Source organism: Miniopterus schreibersii (assembly GCF_964146895.1).
Source record: "Miniopterus schreibersii genome assembly, chromosome: X".
NCBI lineage: Eukaryota > Metazoa > Chordata > Mammalia > Chiroptera > Miniopteridae > Miniopterus > Miniopterus schreibersii.
The window spans coordinates 74,941,346-74,954,595 of NC_138104.1; the positions used below are offsets into that span (position 1 = coordinate 74,941,346).

A 13,250-nucleotide genomic window follows, 5' to 3' on the forward strand; every position below is an offset into this window, starting at 1 on the left:
ACAAAGCACTGAGGGATGTGTCTCACAGAACAATGAAGTCAGCATGGAAGAAACTGTGGCCAGAAGCTGTCTCTGAATGTGTATTTGAGGATGTTGAAGAGGTTGCTTGTATTGTTGAGGTTATTGTGTCTCGGGAAAGTCCATGGGCTTAGAAGTGAGTAGTGATGATGTGAAGGGGTTAGTGGAGGACCACAGGACTGAACTCGCCACAGAACTTCAAAACATTCTGACAGAGCAGCAACAGGTGACAACTGAGGAATTGTCTTCGGAGGAGGAGGGAAGAGAAAGTGTTTCTATTGCACTGATCAAATAAATGTATGCAAAATGGGTTGAAGTACAAATTTTTGTTGAAAAATATCACCGATAAAGCTATTAGTCATGCCACTAACACTTTCAATAACGATGTGTCACACCTTAGATAAATTTTAAAACATTGGAAAATGTAAATGTCAATTGAAAAATTTTTAGTGAACCAGGTGTCAGTGGTGTAAAAAAATCAAGAGACGGAATGGCAGGAGAGGAGTCACCTCAGTGATTATGGAAGAGGGCTACAAAACACCTGAACAACAGTCACCTATTGTGATTATTGAAGGGGACCCCCCCATCCAAACCATGACTATCATCATTGCAGGTAAGAAAAAACTACATTTTCATTTTTATCATCTACAGTACTGTTTTTACATTTTGCTTATTGCTTTTAAAGCTTTTTTTTAAAAAAAATATCTTTATTGACTTCAGAGAGAGGGAGACAGATAGATAGAAACATCAATGATGGGAGAGTCACTGAACGGCTGCCTCCTGCACGCCCCTGACTGGGATCGAGCCCGCAACCCGGGCATGTGCCCTGACCAGGAATCGAACCCCAATCGCCTGGATCCTAGGTCGACGCTCAACCGCTGAGCCACGCCCGGCCGGGCTTATCATTGCTTTTACAGTACATTTATTGCTTTCATTGTGTATCATTTTATGCATCTGTGGTATCATTAGATAGTAAAATTTATCTTAAGTTGCTGATTTAGGGGTTGATTTTAAAGGTCTGGGACGGATTAATCCATTTTGCATTACTTTCTATGGGAAACCGTGCCTTGGTTTTCGAACGTTTCAGAACTCGAAGTCTTTCAGAATGGATTACATTTGAAGGCTGAGGTACCACTGTAGTTCCACACTAAGCAGTTCTAAAGCCCTAAGTCGGGGGAGCAGAGGGACAGAATCAGAACGCCTCCTACCTCATCAGAACCTCAGGTGATAAGAAACTGACTCATGATAGCCTCTTTGGTAGATAGGGAGGTTGAGAGCTGGCCTCGAAACATTTCCTCAGAAGCCTCTCGTGCTGTGTGTTCCAAAGATGACAGAGTGTTCTACCAATACTTAGATAAGCTTGCCTACCTGGCCTACATGGAGACATGCAAGGCAGCCAAAGCGCCAGAGCACCATGGAAGAACCATTGGCCTACACCAGATATCCTCCTCCTTGCTTGCTCTCCATCTGCAGGTCTCTATTGTCAAGTCTCCTCCTCTGAGCTGCCTTCCCTGACCACCCTGTGTAAAACAGCACATCCCATCACTCTCCATCTCCCGTTTTATTTTCCTTAGTGCTTGCCACTTCCTAATGTTACAGTGTGTACTACTTTACTGCTTTATTGCCCATGGACCCCAACAAGACATGCATGACTCCTGAGGGACAGAAATTTGTTATATTCTTTGCTGTGTCCCTACTATTATCTGGCACACACATTTACTGACTACATCTACCTACCAGATACTGTTCTAGATATTTCCCACATCTTGACTCATTTAACAGGTATTATCCCCACGTTGCTGTTGAAGAGACAGGCTTTTAGAGGCCGGGGTTTTGGAGGAGGGAAGGCAAGATCATGCTGGGCAAAGGGATGGTCCTTATGTCCAGAAAATCTAGAGGGGTCCTGAGGGGAGGTGAAGCAGGAAGCCATTACCTGGAAAATACAAGGTATGTCAGATGTCAAGAAATAGAAGCTAGCATTTATAGTGTGTCTTGAGGCCTGGAGTAGAAATGCCTACAACTATGGAGGCGGCTTTGGGAGACAGGGCAGGCCTGCAGAAAACAGTTGACAGCTACCCACTTCCCACACCAACATGGCACACCTCTTTAGAGTTTTCTTTTTAACTTTTTATTATGGAAAATCTCAAACTTACACACTAGTTTTGATAGAATGAACTTTCATTTCATGTACCAATCACTAAGATTCAACAATTATAAATATAGCATTTTTCTTGAGGATTTTTAAAAAAATTGATTTTACAGAGAGGGAGGACAGAAACATTGACGTGAGAAACATCAATTGGTTGCCTCCTGCATGAGTCCAGACTGGGGATCAAACCCCCAATCTGGGCATGTGCCCTGACTGGGAACTGAACCCATGACCCTTCAGTTCATGGGATGCCACCCCAACCAAACAAGGTACATTGACCAGGGCTAAACACAGCAGTTTTCAAACTGCAGGCTCCATAAGCATGAGTGGTTTTGGGCCAGCTGACTTTAAACAAACACAATAAGCTAGGAAACATCAGGGGACTCTGCACATTTCATCATTAAACTTTTCTTCCACTTACACAAATGGGTGGACTGGACCCCAATGAAGAGAAGTGTACTTCATACTATGGATTGCAGTCATAAAGTTTAAAATAGACTGCAAATTCTGTGCTTGAAAGTTTAAAAATTTCACTTGATGGCGTATTAGAAATGTTTATGCAGAACAATGACACAGATTTTTAGAAAAATTTATCTTTATTGAATTAGATGTCACCTTTCTTCCCCCATTGACCCCTTCTACCCTGCACCCACCCCAGGCCTTCACCACACTATTGTCTGTGTCCATGGGTTATGCATAATGCCACAGATTTAAAAAAAAAATTATCTTTGTTTAAAGTACTAGATATCCATTTTCCCCCCACTGATCCCCTCCACCCTGCATCTGCCCCCATCCTCCGCCACAGATTTTTTAAAAAACAATTTAGAAGCTGTAATTTTCTTTGAGCATTCACTGTAGGTAGGACTCCCCCCACCCATAGGATTTAGGGAGGCTCTCCATAACCACTAACATTTCTCCAGTGTATTGTATGCACGTTCACAGAGTGGGAAAAATAAAGTTTATAAAAAGCAAGTCTGTCCTGTCACCAAATTTAAAAATCCTTTTCAGATCTTGAGGCACTCTGAATTACAAGGGATCCTGGTCCTTATGTTAACACAGGAAGGGGTGGGAGATGAAAGAGGTATGCAGCTGGGCAGGGACATGGCATGTTTTGTCTTGATAAGCAGAGTGGTAGGAACACTGGTACTGATCCTTATCCAATTCTATTTTTTACATACCTTAAGTATTCACAGCATCTTTTAAAAGGCTAGTTCAAAGTTTTCTACACCTCTACATTTAGAATGGGAACAAGGGTGTGGGGGCAGTATCAAGGACCCTTAATTCCTCCATCAGGTGTGGACACTATTCCTTTACACACTTTGAACCTGAGGCAAAGGAAGGAAGCAGGGTCTGACACAGTGATTCAGCTCACATGGCACCCCATGTGAAGGGCAGGGCTTGGGGTTTGTTCTGGACCTTGAAGTAGGGGGGTTGTTCATTGGGTGTTTGTATAGTTTTTGGTATAAGCCAAGATTCAGGGCTTGAAAAGTATTTGCACGCCAGGGGTCTGGTCTTCACAGGCATTGGGACACAGATTCTAAAGGTACCTTTGAGTGTTTGGGAGTTCCTGTTTTCTGTGGGTTCTTGGGAAACATGGATGTTACTGAGATGCTGGTAGAACTGAAGCAGAGGAATAGGTACTTTTGTCTTAAAATTTTGATTAGCATTTTTAGTGCCAGAAAAAAACCAACTGTGAGTTCTCCAGGCCCTTCCTTAGAGCAAATAAAACAGCAAGAGACTAGGCCTCCCTGGGTTGGATTACCACAAGGCACCTTCTGAAACCAGGAGGGCAGAGAAAGTTGATCAAGTTATCCTTCAGGTCTAGGCGGCTATTTATTGTCTGTATTGATGTCACTTAGGGGATGGATCATTTTGTTGTAGGAACTTTGTCGTTTGATTATGGGATTCTCTATCAGGTGGCACTGGGGGTGATGACATTTTATTCCCAGAGGTGCTGGGAGCAGAAAAGCCCTTCCTCACCCCCTCACAAGGCTGTATTAGTGGTCTACTGCCTTAGCTCCTTGAAGGTCCAGCACAGAATGCCTACTCAGACCAAGTACTCAACTGTTAAGGGCAGCCACAATGCCTTTACCTGGGTGGGAGGAAGAAGCGTCTGTGGGGCCTGTCCCAAACAGCTGGTAGACCTGGGAGCAGGCTGCCTATACTACACTCACAATACAGGGAGCCATGCTGTCAGTTTGGGCTGCTTTAATAGTACCATAGATTAGATGGCTATAAAAAGAAATTTGTTCTGAAGGTTTGAAGTTCAAGATCAGGGTACTAGCATGTTCAGCTCTGGTGAAGGCCCTCTTTCCAGAATGCCTTCTATTCTCACATGGCAAAACAGAGTGGGGAAGCAAGCTGCCTCCAACATCATGAGGGTCCCTTTGAGTCACCCCCCAAAGGCCTCACTTCCTGCCCACCTCCCCTAAATTCTTTGCTCAAAGTCTCCCTTCCCAATCTTCCTCTATTTTTAAATTACAAACTAGGTAGAGTAAGGAAAAAGCACCATTGATATCAATTTGTTTTTAGGTTTCATTTTTTTAATCAGCTCCATGAAGGACATCCTAAATACTACATGAAACGCAACAGAAACTTTTTCTTCCAGTATTTAAAAAAACCCGACATTCACAAGTATTTTAAGAAACTTCTAGATAATCAGGGCAGTGATCTTCAGTAAAAACACAAAACCAAGAAAACCTCTAAGTAATCATGATTTGAGATTTCTTGCAGTTACATTTGGAAATTGCTTCCTAACCATGATAAACACTGTGTACAAATTTTAAAAATGTCCCTAAACATATATATTCTTTCCTGGAGGGGATCAGTCTGGCCAAACTTTTTTTTTTGGCCAGGACCAATCCTGAGAGCCCAAACTAAAAAAAACTGGTAAAAGGAAAAATTCCGTACTCTATAAAATGGCCCAGAATTTGTCTTTAAATGGGAGAGAAAAAATAAAACACACGGAGCTTTCTAAAAGGTCTTTAACAAGCTACCCTGGGAGCTCAATTCAAAAATAGAAGTCGACGTACTAAAACAGATGTTTCAGTGCAGCTCCAAAACTCTTTATAAATACAGCCATTTGGAAGGATGATCCTGGATCAGAAGTTTTATTCCTTGTGTATCTGAGAACAGTAAGGAGAAGTATTGGGATGTCAGAAGGAACAGGCTGACACGCTCACCTTCTGGGGTTGGTAAGGTTACTGAGGGCTTCACAACAAGGATACCCCTTCATCTCCATGCCCAGCAGATTACAGGGGAGACAGGTTTTCACATATAAGTCTCACCTACATTAGGTGCGGCATGCCTCATCTCAGTTGTCGTAATTGTCTCTGTAATTTCCTCCTGAGTAGCGGTCATAACCACCCTGGCTTCTGGGAAAAAACACAGTGTTATAGAGGAATGTATCAGAAACTCCTAGCTAATATTAAAAACCATATTTACATATTCCATCACATTTTATTTTCTAAATGTCAATGTGTAAAACAGGATATATTAAACACAGGAACATCATGTAGAAGTCACAATTATATGGTATACAAACACAGCATTAAGTCGTATTAAATGTTAATGCAACAGACACAATTAACCAACACAGTACAATAAACATTACCATAGACTACCATCTTGTGATCTTACATGTAATGCATTACATGTTTTAACTCAAAATATAATGCTTCATACTTGTCTATAAAAACAAACATTAGTAACACCACAGTGATAAGTATGAACACCGAAGCAGACCAGCTCTTAAGGAGATAAAGGCAGCACCATGAGAATGCTCCAACTCTTTAGCTACCCACCTGCCACCATAATCTCTGGACCTTCCATATCCATATCCATATCCTCCAGGTCGGCTGTCATACCTGCCACTCCCATAGCCCTGGTCCCCACCACCTACATGAGAGACAAATATTTAAATTGGAATTGTCCAGACATAGGCCACTAACAGGTAGCTCTCCCTCACACACCATGATGAAATTTACCATTGTAGTTACCTCTAGAGTAGCTGCGACCACGCCCATGGGCCCCAAAGGCACCCCCTCTGGTTCCCCTGGCGGACTTGCCCGCATGGTCCACACGGATCTGGCGACCATCCAGAGACTAGGTGTGAGGAGACACAAAGAGGATGGGTTGGTGGTCACACAAGGAAGTGGTAAGTAAAGAGCGGGCAGGGCAGGTGGGCAAAAGAGCCCAGAAACTCCTTCTGGGCACCAGGTTCTGGGTGCCATGTTCCAGAACAAGCTCCTTTGACCAGAATGGCCTTATCAGGAGCTATAGAATCCCACAAAATGACCTAAATCCACCGTGTTCCCCTGCTACTACTTACATCTTGACTGAACTCAGGTGAGTTCTCCTCCCCACTCCTCTAAGCTGCCCAACTATTAGGGCTAGATAGACACCTCTCTTGGTTTGAGGCTTCAGAGTCCATCCCAGAAGACTCACGAGGTCCTCTCCGGGCCAGGCCCGCAGGTCTGCAGACTCTACTACCTAAGCCCAGGGCAGGTCAACCATCCACAGGTGGCTTCTCGGCCTCATGCAGGACCAGTCGTCGCCTCCCAGGCAGCCCGGCTCTGTCTGCCGCTGCCCTCCACCCCCTAGAACAGAAGGCAGTCACGCTCCTGTGAGTGGGCACTGTGGGGTTTGGTGGCCGCGCTGCCCCTAGCAGACACAGAGGGAAAAACAGAAAGAATGGTGGAAGTGGTAGAGATGGGGGCAGGACCCCTAATGCAGGTAGAAGGCCTCACCTCTCCATTCATGGCTCTCATGGCATCTGAGGCGTGCTCTGGATTGGTAAAGGTAATGAAGCCAAAACCCCGGGATCGCTGAGTCTCCCGGTCCTTGACAACGACCACTGGGGAAGAGAAAGAGAAGATGGATAAGAGGAAAAGTGACCAATCCTCAATTTAGAAGTTATCTGATTCTCCAAAGCCTGAACTACACCTTAGACTTAGGAACCAAGCAAAGAAAGAGGTACACGAAGGCCTGGGGCCCTGACCTCACTCTCAATGTTGGCTGAAATGTAAGGGTCCCAGATTTCCTCTAACTATCCACCCCCATCATGGGTCTAGCCCACCTCTCACCTTCAGAAATTGGCCCGAAGCTGCTGAAGTGATCTTCCAGAGCCTGTTCGTCGGTGTTGAAGTTGAGCCCTCCAACGAAGAGCTTCCCTTCTTCAGAGGACATGGCAATGAATTCAAGTCCTGTGGGGAGAACATGGAAGAGGGTGGGGTGGAAGTGGGAGAAAAAGGTCGGAGAAAGGATGAAGAGAAAAGGCGGGGGGAAGAACAGAAAATAGACACGAACAAAATAAGGCGTAACTAAGAAGAAATCAATAAGGCAGATCGAAAAGATGGAAATCTGCGGGCAGGCTGAGCGAGGTGGCCATTTGGGGGCCGCCTTCGCGCATGCCCACAACATCCCCTGACACCACGCCCGTCATTTTGTGCCGCTGCGCAGGCCCAGAATGCCCATGCGTTGACTGCGCCCGCCGAACAAGATGGCGGCGGTCACGTGGGAAAAGTCCCCCCTCCCCCGCAAGTCTCGGCCGCCGCGTGTTCACTCGGGAGACCAACCCCAGCCCCTCCTGTCCCAAGCAATCCCCCAGCCCCTCCCAGCACTCCTCGCGCTTGGATACAGCTCGCCAGCCTCCCACCAAACCAAGTTTGACCTCGAAGCACGGGACCCCCCGGCCCAGAAGCCCAAGCCTACGTGTCCGAAGCCGCTACTCTTCCCACTTGCACGCCTTGCTCTAGGTCGGCGCGGCGCACACCAGTGAGGCGAGGAGAGGCCGCTCCTTAAGTCAGACACCGCTTACCTGAAAATTAAGTAAAAGGGCTGGAAGGACAGTTACCGCCAAGGAGCCGAGCGACTGAGGAGGAGATCGCGCGGGAAGACGCTTAATAAAGCGTACGTAGCGTACACGTCACTGAACGTCCTCCCACGCGCGCTCATTGGCTGAGGCCAGCGAGGGGCGGGGTGGGAGGAATGGACAGCGGAGCAAAGGAAGCCAAGTGCTTTGCATGCTTCCGGGAACTGAGGAGAGCTTTTTGTGGTCCGGGCACTATGACGTAAACATCCTTCCACAGACCCCAGCCAGCTTCGCCCCTTTTGCGCACGAACCTTTTCGCTTTCACATCCCTTTCCCTCTCTGCTCTCACTTCCTTGACGTCATTTCCCCATTGGTTCCCACGACTTTCTCACCATCTCGGTCGTCTTTCCCTAGGTCCCTGATGACACAATTACCGTCCTCTGATAACCTCCTTCACCTTCTAGTCCTCTAACCTCATCTCTCTCGAGGGCCCTATGTTTTATACCCCAAGGGCCCAATGTTTAATCCCCTACTTTCCCTGACAGTCCTTAACATCAGACCTTACATCTTCTCAGTGCCTTACCCTGACCTCTACGTTTTCTTCTCTGTGCCCAACATCTAGCCGCCTGTCGTGGGACCCTTTTCCCTGGCATCATTCCTCCTCATTTCTGACTTCAGCCTTCATCTTTACCTGATAGCCTCCTGAAGCCAGTCTTTTGATTTACCCGCCAGTAGTTGTGCCTGAGGTGCCTTCTAAAAACCAGGATGCTCCAATCTTCAGAGGAAATAAATCCCAGTCCACACATTTATTGCTGTCACTCAGGGTTGCTGAGCTCTTGATACACAGAAAGGACATTGGCAATACACAGTGGACTTATCCAAAGCAAGGTGTGTCTGAGCCTACTACCCACAATGTGGTCTTGTGCAGCCTTCAGAGTGTCTGAGCTACTTTTGCAATGAAAGGATTTGCAAGACTTCATTTCTGAGCTCCCTATCCAGGAAGAAATGAGTTAGTTTGCCCTCAAAGACTAAATTTCTCATCCACAGAATGGACTTGTCTAGCTTTCTAAGGGTCAGCCCCCAGAACACAGACTAGATTTGTTAACTTTCAGAGTACAGTATCATATGCATCCACAAAATGAACTTTTCTGTTTTTTGCTATATTCAGACCTCCTATGCCCAGGATGGGCATGAACAGATTTCACACTGTCCACATACATGCAGGTCTTAGATAGCCCTCAGAGAATCTGAGCCCCATGCAAAAAAAAAGAGGTACTTGTTTGCATTTCAGAGTGTCTGACCTCTGATCATATTCCACAGTTCATGACACATAGTCATTGTTGTTCCATGCAAAGCCCCTCATTTTATTTATTCTCTTTTATTCCTGCACCTAACTATCATTCCCTTCCTCCCACAGTTGACCATTTTATTGGGTTTAATGTGTATCTTTTTGTGTGATTTCATATAAAATCTACATTTTGACTATGCTTTTAATTAAAGTAAATGGTAGTATTATTCTGTCCCCCTACCCCAACCAACATTATGTTAAGATTCATCTGTGTTGTTATTGGTGCAGCTAACCTATCTGTTGCTTCTAATGGTTGCAATAAACTCCAATGTGTACATCCACTGCATCATTTTACCCCTAGGTGCTCCCAACAAGGGACACTGGGCTGCCTCCAACACCCCATTTCAATAAATTATGCCTTGTAAATGCTCCCTTATGGGCCAGTGTGAAAATTTATTTAGGATATATACTCAGAGGATAGCTGGGCCACAGAGGATGTACATAATTTCTGTAAGCAGTGCCAGATTGTTATCTGGAATGGGTGGAACAATGTATGAAGGGGCCTACATTCCCCCGTCTCTGTCAACACAGCGTTATCTAGCTTTCTAAAATTTTCCAGTCTAACCAGTGTAGTCATATTTCATTAGTTTTTTTAAACTTGTATTTTAAAATAATTGATATGATTTTGAGTAGTTTTCATGTGCTTGTTTCATTTTTGTGTTTCCTCATGTAAGTTGCTTGTTCATATCTATAGTCCTATTAGGCCAATTCCCATATTCCCATATTTCTCTTCTTGTTGATTTTCAAGGGCCCCTCACTTAATCCAATTATGAATCCCTTGATATAGCCTTTCTTCATCCTTTAATTTTCTTTTGTTTTTTTTTTAATCCTCACTCAAGGATAATTTTCCCATTGCTTTTCAGAGAGAGTGGAAGGGAGAGAGAAAGAAACATCAATGGGAGAGAGACACATCAATTGGTTGCCTCCCACACGTGCCCCGACCAGGGCCGAGGATCAAGACTGAAACTAAGGTACATGCCCTTGGCGAGAATCGAACCTGGGACCCTTCAGTCTGAGGGTCAACGCTCTAACTGCTGAGCCAAACCGACTAGGGCCATCCTTTCATCTTCAACATTTCTAAATCTTTGTATGTGTGCGTATGCCCTGGATCTTTTTAAAAAATCCTTTTTGTAATTACTATGAAAACTTCTGACATCTCATTTCTTTTTTATTTTTTAAAATATGTTTTTATTGATTTCAGGAGGAAGGGAGAGAGAGAAACATCAATGAGAGAGAATAATTGATCAGCTGCCTCCCCCATACCCCCTACTGGGGACCCAGCCCACAACTGGGGCAAGTGCCCTGACCAGAAATCAAACTGTGATCTTCTGGTTCATAGGTCAACGCTCAACCACTGAGCCATTCCGGCTGGGCTGACAGCTCATTTCATATTCTCTATTTACAGTGTTTTCCTGTTCCTTTTTTTTCTACCATTGTACTCATACCTAGTATTTTCTTTGGGTCTTTTTTATATCTCTTGTGCCTGCTTTATCTTTCTTATATTATCTATTATACTTAAAATTATTCATCTGTTCCAATACTTCTGCTTTGGATATTATGTGTCACCCACTATGGTAACAAGCCAACGATATAGCCCCCAATGATCCCTGTCTCCTGGTATTCACATCCTGCGTAGTTCCCTCCCATGTTGTACTAGGGTTGGTCTATGTGACCAAGAAAATAGAGCAGAAGTGATGGAATGTCATTTCTGAGGTTAAGTCATAAATAGACACTGTGGTTCTGTCTTTTTTTTTTTAATCTTCACCCGAGGATATACTTTCCATTTTCAGAGAGTGGAAGGGAGGGAGAGAGAGAGGGAGAGAGAAAAACATCGATGTGAGAGAGACACATTAATTCGTTTTTTCCAACATGCACCCTGACTGGGGCTAGGAATCAAGCCTGCAACTGAGGTACGTGCCCTTGGCCTGAATACAACTCGGACCTTTCAGTCTGCGGGCTGACGTTCTAACTACTGAGCCAAACCGGCCAGTAGTTAGGGTTGTAGTTCTGTCTTTTTATTTTCCTTTTTAAATTTCATTTAGATTTATTGAGCATGGGGAAAAAAACAAAAACAAGCAAAACCCCACTATGCTCGGTTTTCTTGGTTTGAGAAAACTGAGAAGGATCTATCAGTCTTTTGAAGGACTGTTGTTCTCTCTTGATCAGTCTCTCGCCTGATCACAGTCTCCCGCCTGTTTGCTGGGACCACGTGTTGTGAGGAGGCCCATGGAGAGGCTCAGGTGGTGAAAAACTGAAGCCTCTGTCAACAGCCCCATGAGTGGGCCATGTTCAAAGTGGGTCCTTCAGTCAAGTCATGCCTTCAGCTGACTGCAGTCCTGGCTGACAACTTGAATGAAAACTCAGAAGACACCCTGAATTAAAACTACTCGGCTAAACTGCCCCCACATTCCTAACCCTCAGAAACTGAAAAAATTGATTTGTTGTTTTAAACTGCTAAGTCTGGGGGTAATTAGTTATACAGTAATAATTAACTAATAAATCCAGTTTGGCTCTGGAGATAGTTATACTGCCCCGGTGCCTAGTTATTTTGGTGCTGAGCTCATATTCCCAGTGTGAGCAGCTGTTCTGATTGGTAAAATCAGGTATTGAGGGAAGGCAGAAGGCTAGACTCAACTTTGTTCAATCACCTGAACTTCAAGGGGTAAGTGGGTATGTGATGAGATAAGCCAGAGGATGGACAGTCCCAGGCACAACAGCAGAGCTCTCCCACCTGTTATCACACCACCTGACAATTCCTCTAGCAGGGGTTTCATCTTTAATCCCTCAGAGGAGGCCATCTTCCTAGGTGCCACCACCAGCCCTGGTGTCTGGAGGGGGAGAGATGGAGTGACTACTTCTGGCTGCTCATTTCCTCCCCTCAGCAGAGGTTTGGTGCCCTGACACTAGCCCCCCAGACACCTGTCCCAGTGGTGGGGATGATTTCTGCAGTGATGGGGCAGACAAGGGCCTTCCCAAGGCAACATGGGGGGGGGGAGGCAAGAGCCAGAACTTAAATCTCTAACCTATTATGTAATTGCTGCCTCCAGCCATCTGCCACTCAAAATACTGGCCAGTTAGACAGCTTTCCATTTCCCCATAGGTCTTCATAGCTGTGCTAGTTTCTTTGGAACTCATGTTTCTCTCTGTGGTTTCTCCAGTGTTTCTTTCAGGCAAGGGAATTGATGGTTTGTGCTGTTTGCCATCTTGGCAGGAACCAGATGCCCCAGTCAGGAATCCTTGGGGAATAATAGAATTTTCTGCCCTTCAGGGTTATCTCAGCCTCCTATTCACAGAAAGGAGTCCTCTTGCCCTCAGAGGTCCCAAGCTGCCATACACAGAATTGACTTGTCTGGCTCCTCGAATATATGAGCTCATTAATCATAGAATGCACCTGGGGGGTACCAGCTGGTTACTGACAAAGGGGCACATTTCAGCTCTTCAGAGGGCAATACCCCAACATCTTGGATGGTCTTCAGTGTGTGTGTGTGGGTGCCTGAGCCCCTTTTGTGTACTTGTAGACCCACAGTCTTGGAGTACCCCAGACACAGAATGGTCTTGTCCTGCTCTTCTAGTTACTGAGCCCTTATCTGAGGAATGGTCAGCTTCTCTTTTAATATTGGGGTGTGATGGGAGCCTTTTAAGAGTTATCTCCAGCTTCACATGACATTCTTGGGGAGACAGATGAGAGGATGGCTGCCCTGATGCTCCTCATTTCTGTTAGCATTGCCTTGCGCAGCAATTTCTGGCCAGAACCTGGCACACTGAGGCTACAACCTATAGGACCTGTTACCCCACCCATTTTCTGCCACATCCTTGTGGAGGACAGCACCTGACTTGTGACACAATCCACCTTCTGAGAATGTAAGTGGGAAAGAAAGACCTTCTTTTGATCATTAACCTCCAAATAAGTAGGTGACTTCTTT

At 45.2% G+C, this 13,250-nt stretch overlaps 1 protein-coding gene across 4 annotated transcripts; it reads right to left on the reverse strand.

Annotated features, from left to right (window-relative positions):
- Window positions 1-4,684: 4,684 nt before the first annotated feature.
- On the reverse strand, window positions 4,685-8,252 carry RBM3 (RNA binding motif protein 3). Of its 4 annotated transcripts, none has more exons than XM_081125849.1 (7): window positions 7,986-8,252; window positions 7,252-7,371; window positions 6,916-7,022; window positions 6,166-6,271; window positions 5,971-6,064; window positions 5,455-5,541; window positions 4,685-5,292 (listed from the first exon to the last, which is right to left on the reverse strand). In XM_081125849.1, exons 2-6 carry the CDS (start codon window positions 7,352-7,354, stop codon window positions 5,481-5,483), a joined length of 471 nt encoding a protein of 156 aa, XP_080981975.1. In that variant the 5' UTR covers window positions 7,355-7,371; window positions 7,986-8,252; the 3' UTR covers window positions 4,685-5,292; window positions 5,455-5,480. The 4 variants fall into 4 exon arrangements, with proteins under 4 accessions (XP_080981975.1, XP_080981978.1, XP_080981977.1 ...); XM_081125852.1 differs by having other exon boundaries at window positions 5,459-5,538; window positions 7,986-8,098; XM_081125851.1 differs by having other exon boundaries at window positions 5,455-5,538; window positions 7,986-8,098.
- Between the last annotated feature and the right edge of the window lie 4,998 nt (window positions 8,253-13,250).

What these genes read in the sequence shown, in the direction of transcription:
- RBM3 (XM_081125849.1), bottom strand. Translation starts at nt 7,354, where the DNA reads ATGTCCTCTGAAGAAGGGAAGCTCTTCGTTGGAGGGCTCAACTTCAAC. An exon ending in TGAGAGCCATGAATGGAGAG is followed by an intron (nt 6,272 to 6,915) that starts GTGAGGCCTTCT and finishes CCTCACACCTAG; the next exon opens with TCTCTGGATGGTCGCCAGAT. An exon ending in TGGTCGCAGCTACTCTAGAG is followed by an intron (nt 6,065 to 6,165) that starts GTAACTACAATG and finishes TCTCTCATGTAG; the next exon opens with GTGGTGGGGACCAGGGCTAT.